At 39.3% G+C, this 13,870-nt stretch overlaps 1 protein-coding gene across 8 annotated transcripts in view; it reads left to right on the plus strand.

The window, feature by feature from the left end:
* KALRN (kalirin RhoGEF kinase) overlaps window positions 1–13,870 on the plus strand; it is a 528,424-nt gene that overhangs the window by 269,301 nt on the left and 245,253 nt on the right. For all 8 annotated transcript variants that reach the window (XR_008748289.1, XR_008748288.1, XM_055811375.1 and 5 more), the window contains exon 10: window positions 13,221–13,343. Coding sequence is in view for 6 of the 8 variants with exons in the window: in XM_055811375.1 (XP_055667350.1) it covers window positions 13,221–13,343 (123 nt within the window). In the remaining 2 variants the exon portion in view is untranslated. The remainder of the gene's footprint in view (window positions 1–13,220; window positions 13,344–13,870) is intronic.

A 13,870-nucleotide genomic window follows, 5' to 3' on the forward strand; every position in this document is an offset into this window, starting at 1 on the left:
ATGCCTTTAAAGTTCTTGTTTAAACTAGTAACAGTTTAGATGGGTTGATACTATCAAAATGTAGATGGTACTATCTAAATTAGGAGAACAATCTCAGATTAGTACCGTTCCAGACAGTGACCCAGAGCACTAAAATTAGAAGCTTGCTATTGAGTAGATGAGTGTATTTCCCAAGGTAGGTACCTACCTGACATACCATTATACTATCATACTTCTGCCTACACTAACCCAGTTATGCTCTGGTTACAGCTGGAGCTGAAAAAACATGTAGTAAATTTGTTCATGGTTTGTTTTGTTGTGTTTTTTTCCTGAGTGTTTATAGCTATTGCTGAACATTTAATGGTAGTGGTAATGATTACATTATCTTAGCCTGACATTTACCTATCAGTGGATTTCTCTTTTTGCTTTACAGACAGGGAAACTGAGGCACTGAGAGAAGCCATAAAGCACATTAGGGCTGGAACTGTGAAGAACAGTCCTTTTTTTTTCCTGGATCTTTTTCCACATTCTATTAGTTCTGCTTTGTTTCCTCTCTTGAATCCCATAAGCACCTCTGTCACTGGCAGAGTTAAAACCAATTGCTCTATTTACATACTTGCAGATAACGTAGTTTTCTAAAGAGTTTACATAACTCCTTTTTTCCGCTGCTGTGTACTTGCTCTATTTCTTGGGGACTTTTTATTTTCGACAGTCCCAGTGAGAAAAAAACTTAAGCAAACATATGCAAGGAAAATACTTCACAAGCCACAAAGGGCCACACTTCCAGATGCACAAATTTCTCTATAGAATCAGGATGCTTTACCTCACTAACAGGAAAATCAGTACTGTGATGCTGTATTCATAAACTTGAAGATTAGCTGTGATGATAGCTGTCATTAGTAACAACAACTCGGGGGTCAACACCTTAGAAGTCTGAATCGGAGCTCCCAATAAGAAATCTAAATCAGCTGGGTCCTGCAGGTGTCTCTACTTACTATCAGATCTACAAATGCTGTTTTTCTGTTGGTCTAATGCCAGAAAAGGAAAATAGAGGGTTACTAGAGGTAAGAGGAAACACAAGATGCTAAATAATTACTTGAAGAATTTAAAAAAAAACCAAACAACTAGTAAACATGGTCACAGCATAGTCTGAGCATTGTTATTCAGCATATAAAATGTGATTAGGATATTTGCTTATCTGTTGGTGCTGAAGAGCTGTAGAGATTCCACTGCTTCATCACACATGAGGAAGAAGCTGGGCCAGATATTGAGTGTGCTCAAGTATTTCTCTTCCTGGGAGATCCAGAGCATAAGCTAAAGTGGTGGAAACAACTTTTTGTTTTCATAATTTTATGTTTCTCATAAAGGAAAATGAAAGGGAGGTTTGCTTGAAAAAAAAGTCAAGAGCTTTCCAGGTTGTCTTTGCTTTGATGCCCACTTTGCTGGGGCCAATGTTCCTCCCATCCTCTTGAGCTGTGAGACCTGGGATATTCTTTCAGAAAACTTTACGTCCAAGCAAATAGCCCGGATGAGGGGAGCCAGACCTAAGACTAGAGCTGGCCCCAGCCCTGACTGACCCAGCAGTTGCACCCTGTAAAACTGATCTGAAAGAACAAACAGTGGAAAAGAAATGGACACCTAGGGAAAGCATATTAGCCTCAGAAGGAGCAAAATCACTGTTCTAACTGCTATAGACAGAAACAACCAAAATGCTATATGCTTTAGTTAAGAAAATATTTCTGTATTTCTGAACATTATCATTGGTAAGAGACTGATAGATCTGACTAGTTGTGCTGCTAATTCATTACACTACAGCTAAGTGCCAGCTATGATTTATGTTGGAGAAAAGACTCACAAACAGCAGCACAAGTAGCATAACTGCAAAAGAAATAATCTACCTGCCAGCTTTGAGAAGCCTCATGCAGAGCACAGCAGCATCTTTCTGTGCTGATGCAGAGTACATTTTCTGTGTCTTGTACAGAAAGAGCATGCACAAATGTGGTTATTTATAGCTTCTCCACCCACACACAGCTTTGAAACTTGCTCTAAAAGAAGTTCAGTAATTAAAGAATACAACAGGGGTTTTAACCTGAAGATTATTATTTTTTCTCTTTTTTTTTATTTCCTTAAAAACAATATTCTGGGAACGTTAGTAACAATCCAGGCATTAAGGAAGAAACATTAGTTCTTCATTTGTCTGTCTATTGTTCTCTTACTTGGAATGTTTTTAGAGAGGCAGTTGCCAAACTTTATCAAGTAAAATATTTAATCAAGAAAATGAAAGATAAGGAGGATACATTTGATGAATGGGAACTCTACCAAAGGAAAGCAATGTTACGTTGAAAGAAATTCTTTCTCAGGGTAAGAAAGGCATGTGTATTCCCACTCCCTTTTGGGGAGCCTGCGTCCTAGATGAGAACATTTAGTGAAGGAGCAGGTTGGGGCTGCATGACCTCAGCTACTGCCCGGAGGAAATGGGCAAGTACTGCTCTCAAAATGGTCAGCCCCCACCCAGCCAACTCTGCCAGAGACCTGAATTGAAAGCGCTGTTCCCAAGAGAGAGACATGACTAAATCCTGCATCTCACTGATTACTAAGGCTGGGATCAGCTCTTTTCTTTACATGGAGAGAGGGTGGATGGGGCCAGAACACATCATATTCTCATTCTTCTCCAAATGCATGTCAGTTTTAAACCATCATAATATATTTATAGATGTGAAGAACTGTACAAGTACATAATAGCCATCTGCAGAAAGCAGACACAAGGTTATTTTTGCCATATAAGCATGTGAAAAAGTAAGGAGTTAAGTTGGAGCAGCTGGGTGAGAGACTGTGCACACCTCATCATCACATGAAGTAAGCAGCCGTGCTGCCCGTGGGAGGGTGGCATATCTGGGAGCAAACGAGTATTTTTGACTATTGTAGAGGTCTATAGGTCTGCAGTAATGTGAAAGCTCTTGGAGGGGGGTGGGAAATGGAAGAGCGGTGCTACTGCAAGTTGAGGCCTTAATCAGAAAGTCACCATGAACTTCTGAAACTCTGCTAGAAAAATTAAGAACAGTCTTGTTGGTCCTCAGGCCATTGCCATGGGAGATATTTAGGATGTCTTCACTTAGTCATGCTGTTAACTCTGGAGCTCTTCTCACAACTTTTTTTGCATACTTTTGCAATAGAAGCTGCTAAGAAGGGGGTAGCCAGGGCGAGTTGTTATTCTGTAGTGATTTCCACAGCAGAAGCTCTTGAACAAGATCCTGCTGCAGGGACTGTCTTGTTTGGACAAACTCCTACAGTCCTGTTTCCAGATGGGCTTGTAGGATATCTGTGGGTGCTAGAAGCAGTGAGGAGTCTGAAGAAGACTATATGCACGTATTTTTACATATTGAGGATTTTTCTGACACTCTAAGAGTATAGCTGTGTGATTTACACAGAAGTGTTCACTAGTATCAGCTGTGCTTTTCAAGGCTGTCTCCACTGCAAAGAACAGAACATGGATGTTCTGCTTTTGGTAAACTAGCGGGGCTTTTAACTAGAGAGGTTAGATTTTTGTTGTTAAAATGAAAGATTGTGCAGAGGTGAAACTTTCACATAATGTCCAGGAAGCTCATAAAAACACCTACACTCTGATTTCATGGGGACTTCTTTTTCTGGTTTAATGTAAACAAGAGAATAAAGGAAGTTTTTTTCAATGTTGTAATTGGCTCTGCATTTAATTCTCCTTGTTAATTTAGTTGCACTATGTAGCAAAATACTGATAGGTCGGTAAGGTTGCTTTTTGCTCCAAGGATAAATGGGACTGCATGTTTTTTGTTTTGAAAAGACCTCTTTAATTACATGGTGGTATTTGGAATAACTACAGTTAGAGAGGAAGAGCGGGGAGTGATTCAAAAAAATCATACTTAATAGCAGCTGCATTAGTTCTTTGGCTTTTGAAAGAGACCCAGACACAGTTGAGTGCATACATACCACAAGGAAGAGTTGTGGCAAAAAGGAAAGGCAAAATGGAGGTGACAGACTTTGACTGACTTCAGGGAAGGTTATCTATTGTAGCATTTTAAGAGAGATCTTCCTTGAGAAGGGTCTGAGGAAGTATCAGAATTCATCTTTCTTGTCCAGTCCTCAGACTGTGTTAATGAGTGTAGCTCTGTTCATTCTATTCCACCTCTTCTTTAAAAAAAAAACAACAACAAAAAACAAACAACACACAAACAAACAAAAAAACCCACACCACCACCACCCCCCTCCCAGAAACAGCAAAAAAACTCAAATAAAGCCAACAACAACAACAAAACCACACTTCAGACTGCTTGGCTGGTGATAGTGGGATATGCTGATTAGGTCCCAAGCCAATTTGAAAAAAGTTACTCTTATGCCTGATCATCTGAGCTGAATTGAGAATGGAAGAACTTGGTTGGCTGGCTGTAATATTTCCTGAAGATGAATTAGTCATTGCCACACGGCCAGGTCAAGCTATGGTATTTCAGGAGTTACAGCTATATGTTCAGTGATGAGGCATTTATACCACAGTGAATTTGAAGAAGCTTCCACCTGATTTTAAAGCCCTGCCTTTCAATGGGTTGCTTGCTTGCTTTTGTACAGCTACCGTGGTGTTGTTCACTATTCATGATATGTTCCTGTATTGGAAAAAGTTCCTAGAATCCTCAACCAAATTTGGAGCCACATATTGCTAGAGGTTGCAAAAACTTGAAGTAAAAGGCAGCTTTCACTCCAAACATTTTGTCATCCTTACTTGTTTTGACTGTAAGTGTGGTTAATGTCATTTTAGAAATGAGAATGGAGGCAGGGAAATTCAGTCATTTGCTGAACTGCAGTGCTGGGCATGGAAGCAAATCACTTGAATTCCAGTCTACTTTTGATATTAAATCCTTGTCGATTTTTGCTTATTTCTTAAAACTCTTGCATAATTTCACATGCTTAACCAGAGAGAGTGAACAGAGCACTGTTCCCTTCCACTGCTACTGAACTGCGTTAGCAGAGCTGTCTATGTATGGTAGGAGTGCACTGATGTGCATCAACCTGTGCAGCTTGCAACGTGCTGTCATACGAACTACACTTGTTCAGAAGTTGCTAAATGGGAAATAGAACATACTGTTTGGCGTGTGTCCGGAGGTTCAGATTCTGTTGGATGCATAACTAGCCCCTGCCTATTAACTTTACAAACACGAGGTCTTTGATCCATGTTTACTGAAGTCAGTTGAAACTTTGCTGTGGATGTTGGTGGGAGCAAGACCTGAGTTTTAGAGTGAGATATAGATGTCTCTGAAATTAAAAATAATCTCATGGGAGCCAAAGATGATGTTTCTGGTTTAAATAGGAGGTGTGATCCCCCTTCTTCAAAAAACTGGTTTTAAAAATACATTCCTGTGCCACCAGCTTAAAATTATAATGAATAAAGAAGTGAAAAGGCGAGCTCAGTTTTTATTAGGAGCTAAAAACCACAATGAGAACAGCTGAGTTTTGTTTTGGGTTCTATTATAAACCATTAATAATAGCAGGAAAAGCCAGAGGATAAGTTCTTTTGTATTTTGGTATTTTTTCTCAGCTAGACCTTTACTTGACATTACCCTGCTGTGACAGGGCCAGGGATAGGAGGGAAAAGAAATCTATTTTCAGCAACTATTTGGAATACAACAAAGAAACTGTATTTTAATTTAAATCAGACTTGGTGTGCGTTTTATTCATTAAAGAGGATTAGGATTTATTAAGTCTCCTTGAGTTGGTGTGGAGTTTGGGGGATTTTTTGTTTTGTTTTTCTTCTGATTCTCAGTGTTTGTTCTTGTCTTCCCTGGTGCTGCTGCTGACACCAAGTTCTCCTGGAGGTACTGGTAGCAGGTCAGAGGTTGGGCTAGCCATGCCAGCCTGCACAGAATAGTGTTGTCCAGAAGCAGATGTAATTCCAGTGGATAGAAGTTGATAATCCCACGCTGGCTACTTCTTCCACCCAGAGATTCAGTGGTCTCCCTGGCAAATGTGAACTCTTTATCGCTTAGAGGCCCTTTCCTTTTACCACCCAAGAAGGGGATGGTTTGTGGGTACCTTGAGAGCATGCCTACATTGAATTGTGTTGCTCATAAATGCATATATGATGTGTAGCTTCTAGTTCCTCTGTTGTAAGAAAATGAATTATCTTCTGCCAAGAGATTTCTGTTTGCAAGAGATTGCAAATTCTAGTTCAGCCAGTGTAACTAACTGGGCTTCTACAATTTTGAAGGGCTTTGACAGAAAAGATTTTGTTGCTGTGCAGTACAACAAAACATTTACAACAAGCTTTGGTGGTAAGGTACCTATGAAAGCATGATCTGAAACATAAACCTTTTAAGTATACTTCCTGGTTACAAAAAGCATGGCTGGCAAAGGCAGAGTTTCTGGAATAGGAGTTTCAGATACGCAAGGCCTTACTGAACATTCATAATAGCAGCTATAGAAAAGGTAAAGATAAGGTTTGAATCTTGTGAGTGGAAATGGTGATGAGACTATAAAAGCACAAGTTTTGAAGTGCTGTATGAGTTCCTGGTATCACACCAGAATTTTAGTTAGCCCATAGTATCTCAAGAGCAAGTAATAAAGTGCGTGTAGTGGCAACTTGATACTGTTTGGCTTCCTTTCACTGGCATAAGCCTAGCACATTTTGGAGGCTCTATCCATGTGTTTAAAGTTAGGTAATGCTTATGCACCTCTTTGAAATGAGGCCTCATTTAAAGCTGAATAAATGGGGTTTATCTCATGGGAATTACTCTGGAATTTATTGCAACCCTGCTAGAGTTACCAAAGAGTTAATCTAACCCCTTTGAGTTACGCCAGGTTTGACTGGTTTGAGATCAAGATCTGACTCTTAACTGCTGAAAGTGTAAAATGGTATAATTTGTTTTCAGTTTTCATAGTAACCTAAGAGTCACTATGGCAACAACTGTGGGTATTAGAGTAACAAAGATTAATGATTCCCTCTGCCAAGGCACTTCAGTGGGTCATCTTGCTCAGGAGCGGCGAAACTCTTAAACATGGGCCTGGGTCATATGCAGAAGTCAGGGTGCCCCATCACTGCTAGCACAACATGCTGCATCTTATTCATGCTGGTTTGCTCACTAGCTTACACTTCTCATCTCCCTCCTGTAGGACAAGGTGTGTTTGAGCAAGCCTCTGTGTTCAGGCTGACCAGGGAAGTGGTTGAGTCACCATACCTGGAGGTATTTAAAAGATGTGTAGATGTGGCTATTAGGTACATGGTTTAGTGGTGGACTTGGCAGTGCTAGGATAACAGTTGGACTTGATGACATTAAAGGTCCTTGCCAACCTAAATGATTCTATGATTCTTATCCAAGTCACTCTCATCTTATATTCATTCATTGCTGCTAAAAGAAATACAGTTTAAAAGATGTGAAAATGCAGAATTTTTCCAACTTCTTCAATAACGGATATAGTTCCTTAAAGTAATGGATTTACTACTCCTTTCACATGTTGTATTAATGTAAAACGGGAGCAGAGCATGGGGATCTGCTAGGAAAGAGTTGGTTCCCAAGGAGATTTTAATTTAAAATCAGATAAAGTTATGAGGTGCTTTTCAGTTTTCAAATTTACTGATTAGGAAAGATACCTACAGAAAGAGGCTTAATTTTCAAAGAGCTACATTGAAAACTCTACCCTTTAAAAACAGTACTCACTGCTTTTTTTAATTTAAAAATCAAATTAACTTTTGAAGCTATTAAAAGAATTGACCTTAACTGCATTAATGCAATCATCTTGCTATATTCCCATCATACAAATTAGCCTAGAGGAAGAGCAATTTTTATCCCAGAACTTTGCTTAATTATTGCCTGATTGCTTCTTCAATCCTTTTCCTTTAAAACCATTCTTCCATTTCTTTCTTTCCACATTTTCCTACCTTGTCCTGTACAAACTATTGCCATTCCCTGCAAATGGACTTTCAGATATGTTTTTCCCTGACCTCACCTGGGCAATATTTATTTTGCCAGTTTAGGTGTGCCATAGGTCTTAGGCTTCCTACAGGCAAGAGTTCCATCATCAGCAAAAAGGAGTGTGGAGAGGGCTCTGGAAGCGTTTCTCGTTGAAGCATCCGCTTCCTGATGCTGCACTCAGATGAAATCTGTCTGAATTGCCACTATTATTATTTTTGCAGTTACATAGATTGTTCAAAAGGGACAGTTAGGGCTATTGTTCCTCCAGGTAGCATTTTGATTCTTGTGGTTATCCAGCCATATAATGACTGTAATAGCTAGTGCAGTCAGCCTGCTGTAATTGTACTGGAGTTTTATTTAATTGTCTTGGTGACCTGGGTTTGCTGCTTATTTTGTTCGGTGTGTAATTGTTCCCCTGAGGAGATAAGGAGACAGGACACGCACATCATGAGAGAAAGAAAATAATGCTCTTACCACTTTTGATCTTAAACTAGCTGAAATAATAATAATAATAAAAAAAGATATTGATATCTTTTTAACATGTGTGTGTATCCTGCAGCATTCCCACCAATAAATGCTGCTGACATCAAATGTGCTTCTTGAGCATTTGGTTTACATTCTGCTTCTGTTAACAGGCTCCTAGCAAACATTCCATGCTTTCGAGCCTGATGCTGTGTAAGCTTTTATTAGCTGGGAATTAAACACAGAATTATGGATCTCCATCTAGAAAAGAAAGAGAGCCTCCTTCTCACCTCGTAGCCTCACATGCACATTTTCTGGAGTCCCAGGCAAGCTACCATCAGAGTAAACAGAGCAGCTAATTTATTTCCTCCCATGGACATCTTACGGAACTGGGCAGCGGAACAGCAGAAATAGCTACCACAATCAGCTCACCAATAGTGGTTGGGGTCAGTAAGGTGTAGGATGGGAATCTGCCACTGGTGAAGGTAAAATTCCAAGACTACTATCCCCCAATCCTTCCATAACATGTCAGTGAGTTATACCATTTCCTAGGTGATTCCAGGGGCAGCTTCACCCATGCTTGGATATGGGCCTTCAAGTTTGAACTCAGCTGCGTTTTTATGAATGTAGTATTATCTAATGGACAGCAGACTGGACTGAAAATGCTGCCTACAGGGAGAGTGTGTCCACACAGCAGTTAGCCTGTATTTAAATTGTGGTTATGCAGGATCAGGCTTTACTGCGCTAGGAGCTACAAAGCAGGAGGGAGGTCCTGGCCCCTGGCCCGAGCAGCTTTCAAAGTAGTGAAAGTACAGTAGTAAATGCATACTAGAAAGAAAGTTGGCATATGCTGGAGTTAGAAAATATATTTTATGTTTCAAGAAACACCTCAGATGATGGATCTATCTGTAGCACAGTATTTTCATTCCAAAGAATTCATGACTTACAGACTTTTTCTAGCTGTTACAAGAAAAAATAGCTTGGCAATAAAGGACAGTTAGGAAATGTGAAGATGTAATTTGGAAAACACTCTTAACTGTGTTTTTTACAGCATCTTCAAGCTGTTTATGTTTTTAAGGAGTAATTAAATTATTTGAACTAAGCCACTGTAACTTCAATGGCTAACTATATCTCAGAATGTTAATTTTTGACAGTAGAGTAAGATACACAGTCCGTGCTCTAGATTAAAATGCTAAATGTTATCTTGAATTATTACACAGTTATGCTAGTTCTAAAGACATTTCCTTTCTTCAGGGTAAGGGAGAATGTCTCCAAACACACTGACAGGTAGATGTTTACAAGTGCTGGTGATTTCAGGTTTCATTGTGACCTTTCTGAGTTCCTGCATTTGCCACAGACTAATTGCTTAACATTTCTCATTCTTTTCACTGGGGAGTAAGTGCTTTATATCTGTCCGGATTAATGCTCTTGCTGTTCCTTTGCTCACTCAGTTATTCCATACCTCAGCTCATCATTTAGTGCAAACTTTCTGTGCCTTGTATGATGGAAACAAAGACGTGGTATTTCTCCATGTTTGCAAACTATTGTGAGCTTATTAGATAGAAAATGCTTTGTATAAGGAAAAACATATTAGCTGCTCATATAAATGCTGAGTATTCTTTTGATAGTTAGGGCTATCAGATTATCAGAGCCTCATGGTAATGTCCTGTCTTTTGCCAACTTCCTGGGGCACCTCAGCAACTCACTTTGTCTCTTTATACATACATACATATATATATATATATATATATCTCCCCCATGCAAAATGAAATTATAGCATTTATGTATTTCACAGAATGGTTGTGAAAATAAATTCATTGAAGACTGGAGTGGTCAAATATGTTCATGTGGGTTTCAGAGCCACAGAAAATGCTGTTAAGCAAGTTATTTTTAAAAAATTCATGATTTATTTCTTGTGGGAATCATGGCAGAAGTAGAGTTTATGGAACAATTTGAACCAGAACTTTTTAAAGAGCAGATAGGGTCTATGAAATCTGAGGCATGGCACTCTAAGTAGAAAAATGGCGTAGTAAAGTAGTCATCAAATAGGGTGTTACAGCCATGTCATTAGTGGATGGTTTATAGATTTATTTTTTTTTAATCTTGTCTGCTCACTTAGTGTTGATTTGGATATGTTAGTAGTGTTGAAGTGGTTATACAATTCTGTGACATCAAGCGGTATTTTATATCTAATCTTACAAACTAAAGGATTTGGAAACCTAATCAATACCTGTATAGATGACCTCAGAGGGAAGCTTTCAAGTTACAGGAAGGATTTGGTGCATCACCAGATGGTGCCCTTCTGTGTCAGGCAGTACGGAGTAACTGTCCAAATGCAACATGAGACTTTGCTGCAGGAGTTGCCAGCTCTTGAATGAGTCCTGGAACAAAGGTTTATTCCCTATGGATTAATGTTCCAGCACTTTGTTTGTTTGGTTGCTTTTTTTGTTGAGAGTAAAGTGTCCTTATTTTGATGAATACTCTGGCTTAAAATTCATTGCCTTTGTTTTTATCTTTAAGGTAGGCATCAAACATTGTATTTCCTATTTTGAATTGAAGCATGTAACGAAACATCTGTTTATTAAACAGAAGAGGCAATCTCTGTCAACAGTCATCTAAGAGTGACTAAAGCAGCCCAATATAACATTGGTTGGGATAACAATTTTATTATTATGCTATTACTACTTTAATGCTATAAGCAGAAAAAAAAGTTATTAGAATAGTTTGCTGTAGAATTAATGTAAGTGGCAATCAGCTATTAATAAACAGAAAGCATATACTACAAACTAACTTCATATAAAACATTGTTTAAATTAAAGCCATTTGCCATTTTAAAAAATAGTATTTAAAAAATAAGGCCTCATTACATGAGATTTTTTTCAAAATTGAATTTTCATCTGGTTCCATCTTTAATAGATAAGTTGACAAATCCTGACAAGAGGAAAGAGGATGTTAATAAATTATTTACAGTTTGTTAGCGACACAAATGTTAGAAGGCTGTTGTCCAATAATTAATGTTATTACCAGTTATATACAGATTCCTGGTCAAGAATATATTGCAGAAGAGCTCTTAGCAAACCAGCTGGCACATGGCTGTCAAAACAGTTTGAAGGAATGTGTTTGGGATTCTCTGCTCAGAGCAAATGGGAGACAAAGTTATCACAGAAAGGGAAGCAGGAAGCGATGATTGAACTGCCAACATACCTGGTTCTGCTTCCTCAACCCCACAGTGACACCTGTGCCAAATATGTGTTGTCCCTGCAGGACATGAAGTGCTTTGATACCCCACTTTGTGAAATTATTTGTACTCTGTGAATGAAAAATACCTTGTAAGCAATTAATTAAAAAAGTTTTTTCCCAGCAAAGAAATAGGGTTGAGAAGTAAATATATGTGTATAAAGCTTTGTTTGTACTTGGAACGTAGAAAAATGTGCTTGGGATCTACAGTACAGAAAAGACTCAAAACCCAGGTCATTTAGATTCTGTACAACCAAGTCATGAAATAGCTTTATTTGCCTGAAAAAAAAAAAAATAGTCACATCTTTCAGTTTTCCAGTCTTAGGTTTCTAGGCTTAGTCAGCAGTATCTGCTCATTGATCAGCCCCACACATGACAAGTGGCTTCTCGCACAACAGCACCCTCCTGCCTCGGTTCTGTACCCTGGCACCAGAGCCTCTCTCAGGCCAAGCTGCCACCACTTTCAAGGCACACTGCAGGCCCTGCCCCGCATCGCTGGTGCCCACACTTGCTGCTCACACCCCAGTGGTGCACAAAGAAAGGATGCAGCTCCAAGGCTATTTGCAGGTGCAGCAGTCTGTGGTAGTGTCCCTATCCTGGGGATGCTTGTGACGTCTTCTCCCTTCAGTGTGACAGAAATACAAGCTGTTGTTTGCTAGCCCAGTAGCAATGAGGATCAAGAACTCGTTGCAAGTGCAAGGCAGCTCCTTGCTGAAGCCCTAGCTACTTACACAAATAGCAGCGCTGATCTAGTACTATTTATTCTCTTAGCCTCTGTGTATTGGGAAAGAGCTGTAGAAAGGGTGGAGATCACATCCTGAAATTTTCCAGGCTCTTATTGTCAAGTTATTTTTTTTTCCCAGCTTGTAGTAGACCTCAGACAGATTTGATCTAAATTTTAATGCCCGTGTTATTGTGAGAAGGAGCTCCAAATGGATGGTGCTCATACAGTTGATCTACTTTTAAAAGAATATCCTCTTTAACTCTCAGAATATTGGATCTGACAGTCTGCTTTTCCATAAGGATCTGGAAACTGAATTGAAAGCCTGAAAGACTCGTAGGTTACACACTGTCAATATTTTATGGCCTACAGTGAAGGATTCTTAACATTTTCATTCTAGTTACCCTGATAATGCTTTCTCCCCACATCAAAATAATTTTTAATTGATCCCTCCATCGTACTTTTGGGTTGGCTTAAGATGCTTCCCACTGAGATCTGCTGTGTACGTGAAATTAGCTATCACTGTTTTCAGTTTACACAAGGAGCTCTTAAGAGGAGGGTACTTGCTGTAAAAAATTCCAGATTCCTGATTCCTGTTCACTAAAATTCATTTACGTGAAAGTAAATATTTAATATCTGCCAGGCTCAAATAAATAAGCTACACTTCAAAATAAATTGAATAGTAAAACTCCAATAATCCTGATTTTACCAGTAACATCTATAAACATCTGTATCTTTTATACAGTTGGAGTGGACTTTGACAGATCTTGCATGTGTTTAGCCATAGCAAGCACAAAGCAATACCTCTGCAGCTGTATTATCCTCACCCCGAGAATTTCTCTGTGCTGCTGAGACAGGGGAGGTAATTGGATGTTCTTCTTTTCTGGCAGGTTCTGGACTGGATTGAAAATCATGGGGAAGCCTTTCTGAGTAAACATACGGGAGTAGGGAAATCTCTACACAGAGCACGCGCGCTGCAGAAACGACATGATGATTTTGAAGAGGTAGCACAGGTAAGAGTCCGAATTGGAGATTTTCTGGCTTGATTTTTGTTACTCCTCTTCTATATTGAGAAAAAAAAAATATTGCTGTTTTGGGTCACACTGCTCTCTTCAAACATTTGGAACTGACCAGGAAACTGACCAGGATCCCAGCTTCCAGGGTTGAAAGTTAGCATGCACACTGCAGGATATGGTAGCAGCAGGACTTGCAAGCAGAAAATCACCACATTTGTTTGATGAGAGGTCTCAAAGCCTATGAGAAATTACAAGCAGTTTATGAGATAGTAATGCAAAGTGTTGGGACATAGAGGAGGGTGGTTATGAGCAAGAGTGGTAGAAAAATCAATTTTAGCTCCTACAGTGAAAACTGAGGACCTGGAGAATACAGTGGAAAGCAGCAGCTTGTAAAGAAGCAAGGGAAACACTAGAATGTTTGCAGCAAGGGCAACTGCCCTTTCACTCTATCCAAGAGTACACTGTATTATTTGGGAGGGGGTTTTGTTTGTTTTGGAGTGAGAAGCAATCATTACAAGGAGACA

The sequence above is a fragment of the Falco peregrinus genome, chromosome 8 (genome assembly GCF_023634155.1).
Source record: "Falco peregrinus isolate bFalPer1 chromosome 8, bFalPer1.pri, whole genome shotgun sequence".
In the NCBI taxonomy this organism is placed as follows: Eukaryota; Metazoa; Chordata; class Aves; order Falconiformes; family Falconidae; genus Falco; species Falco peregrinus.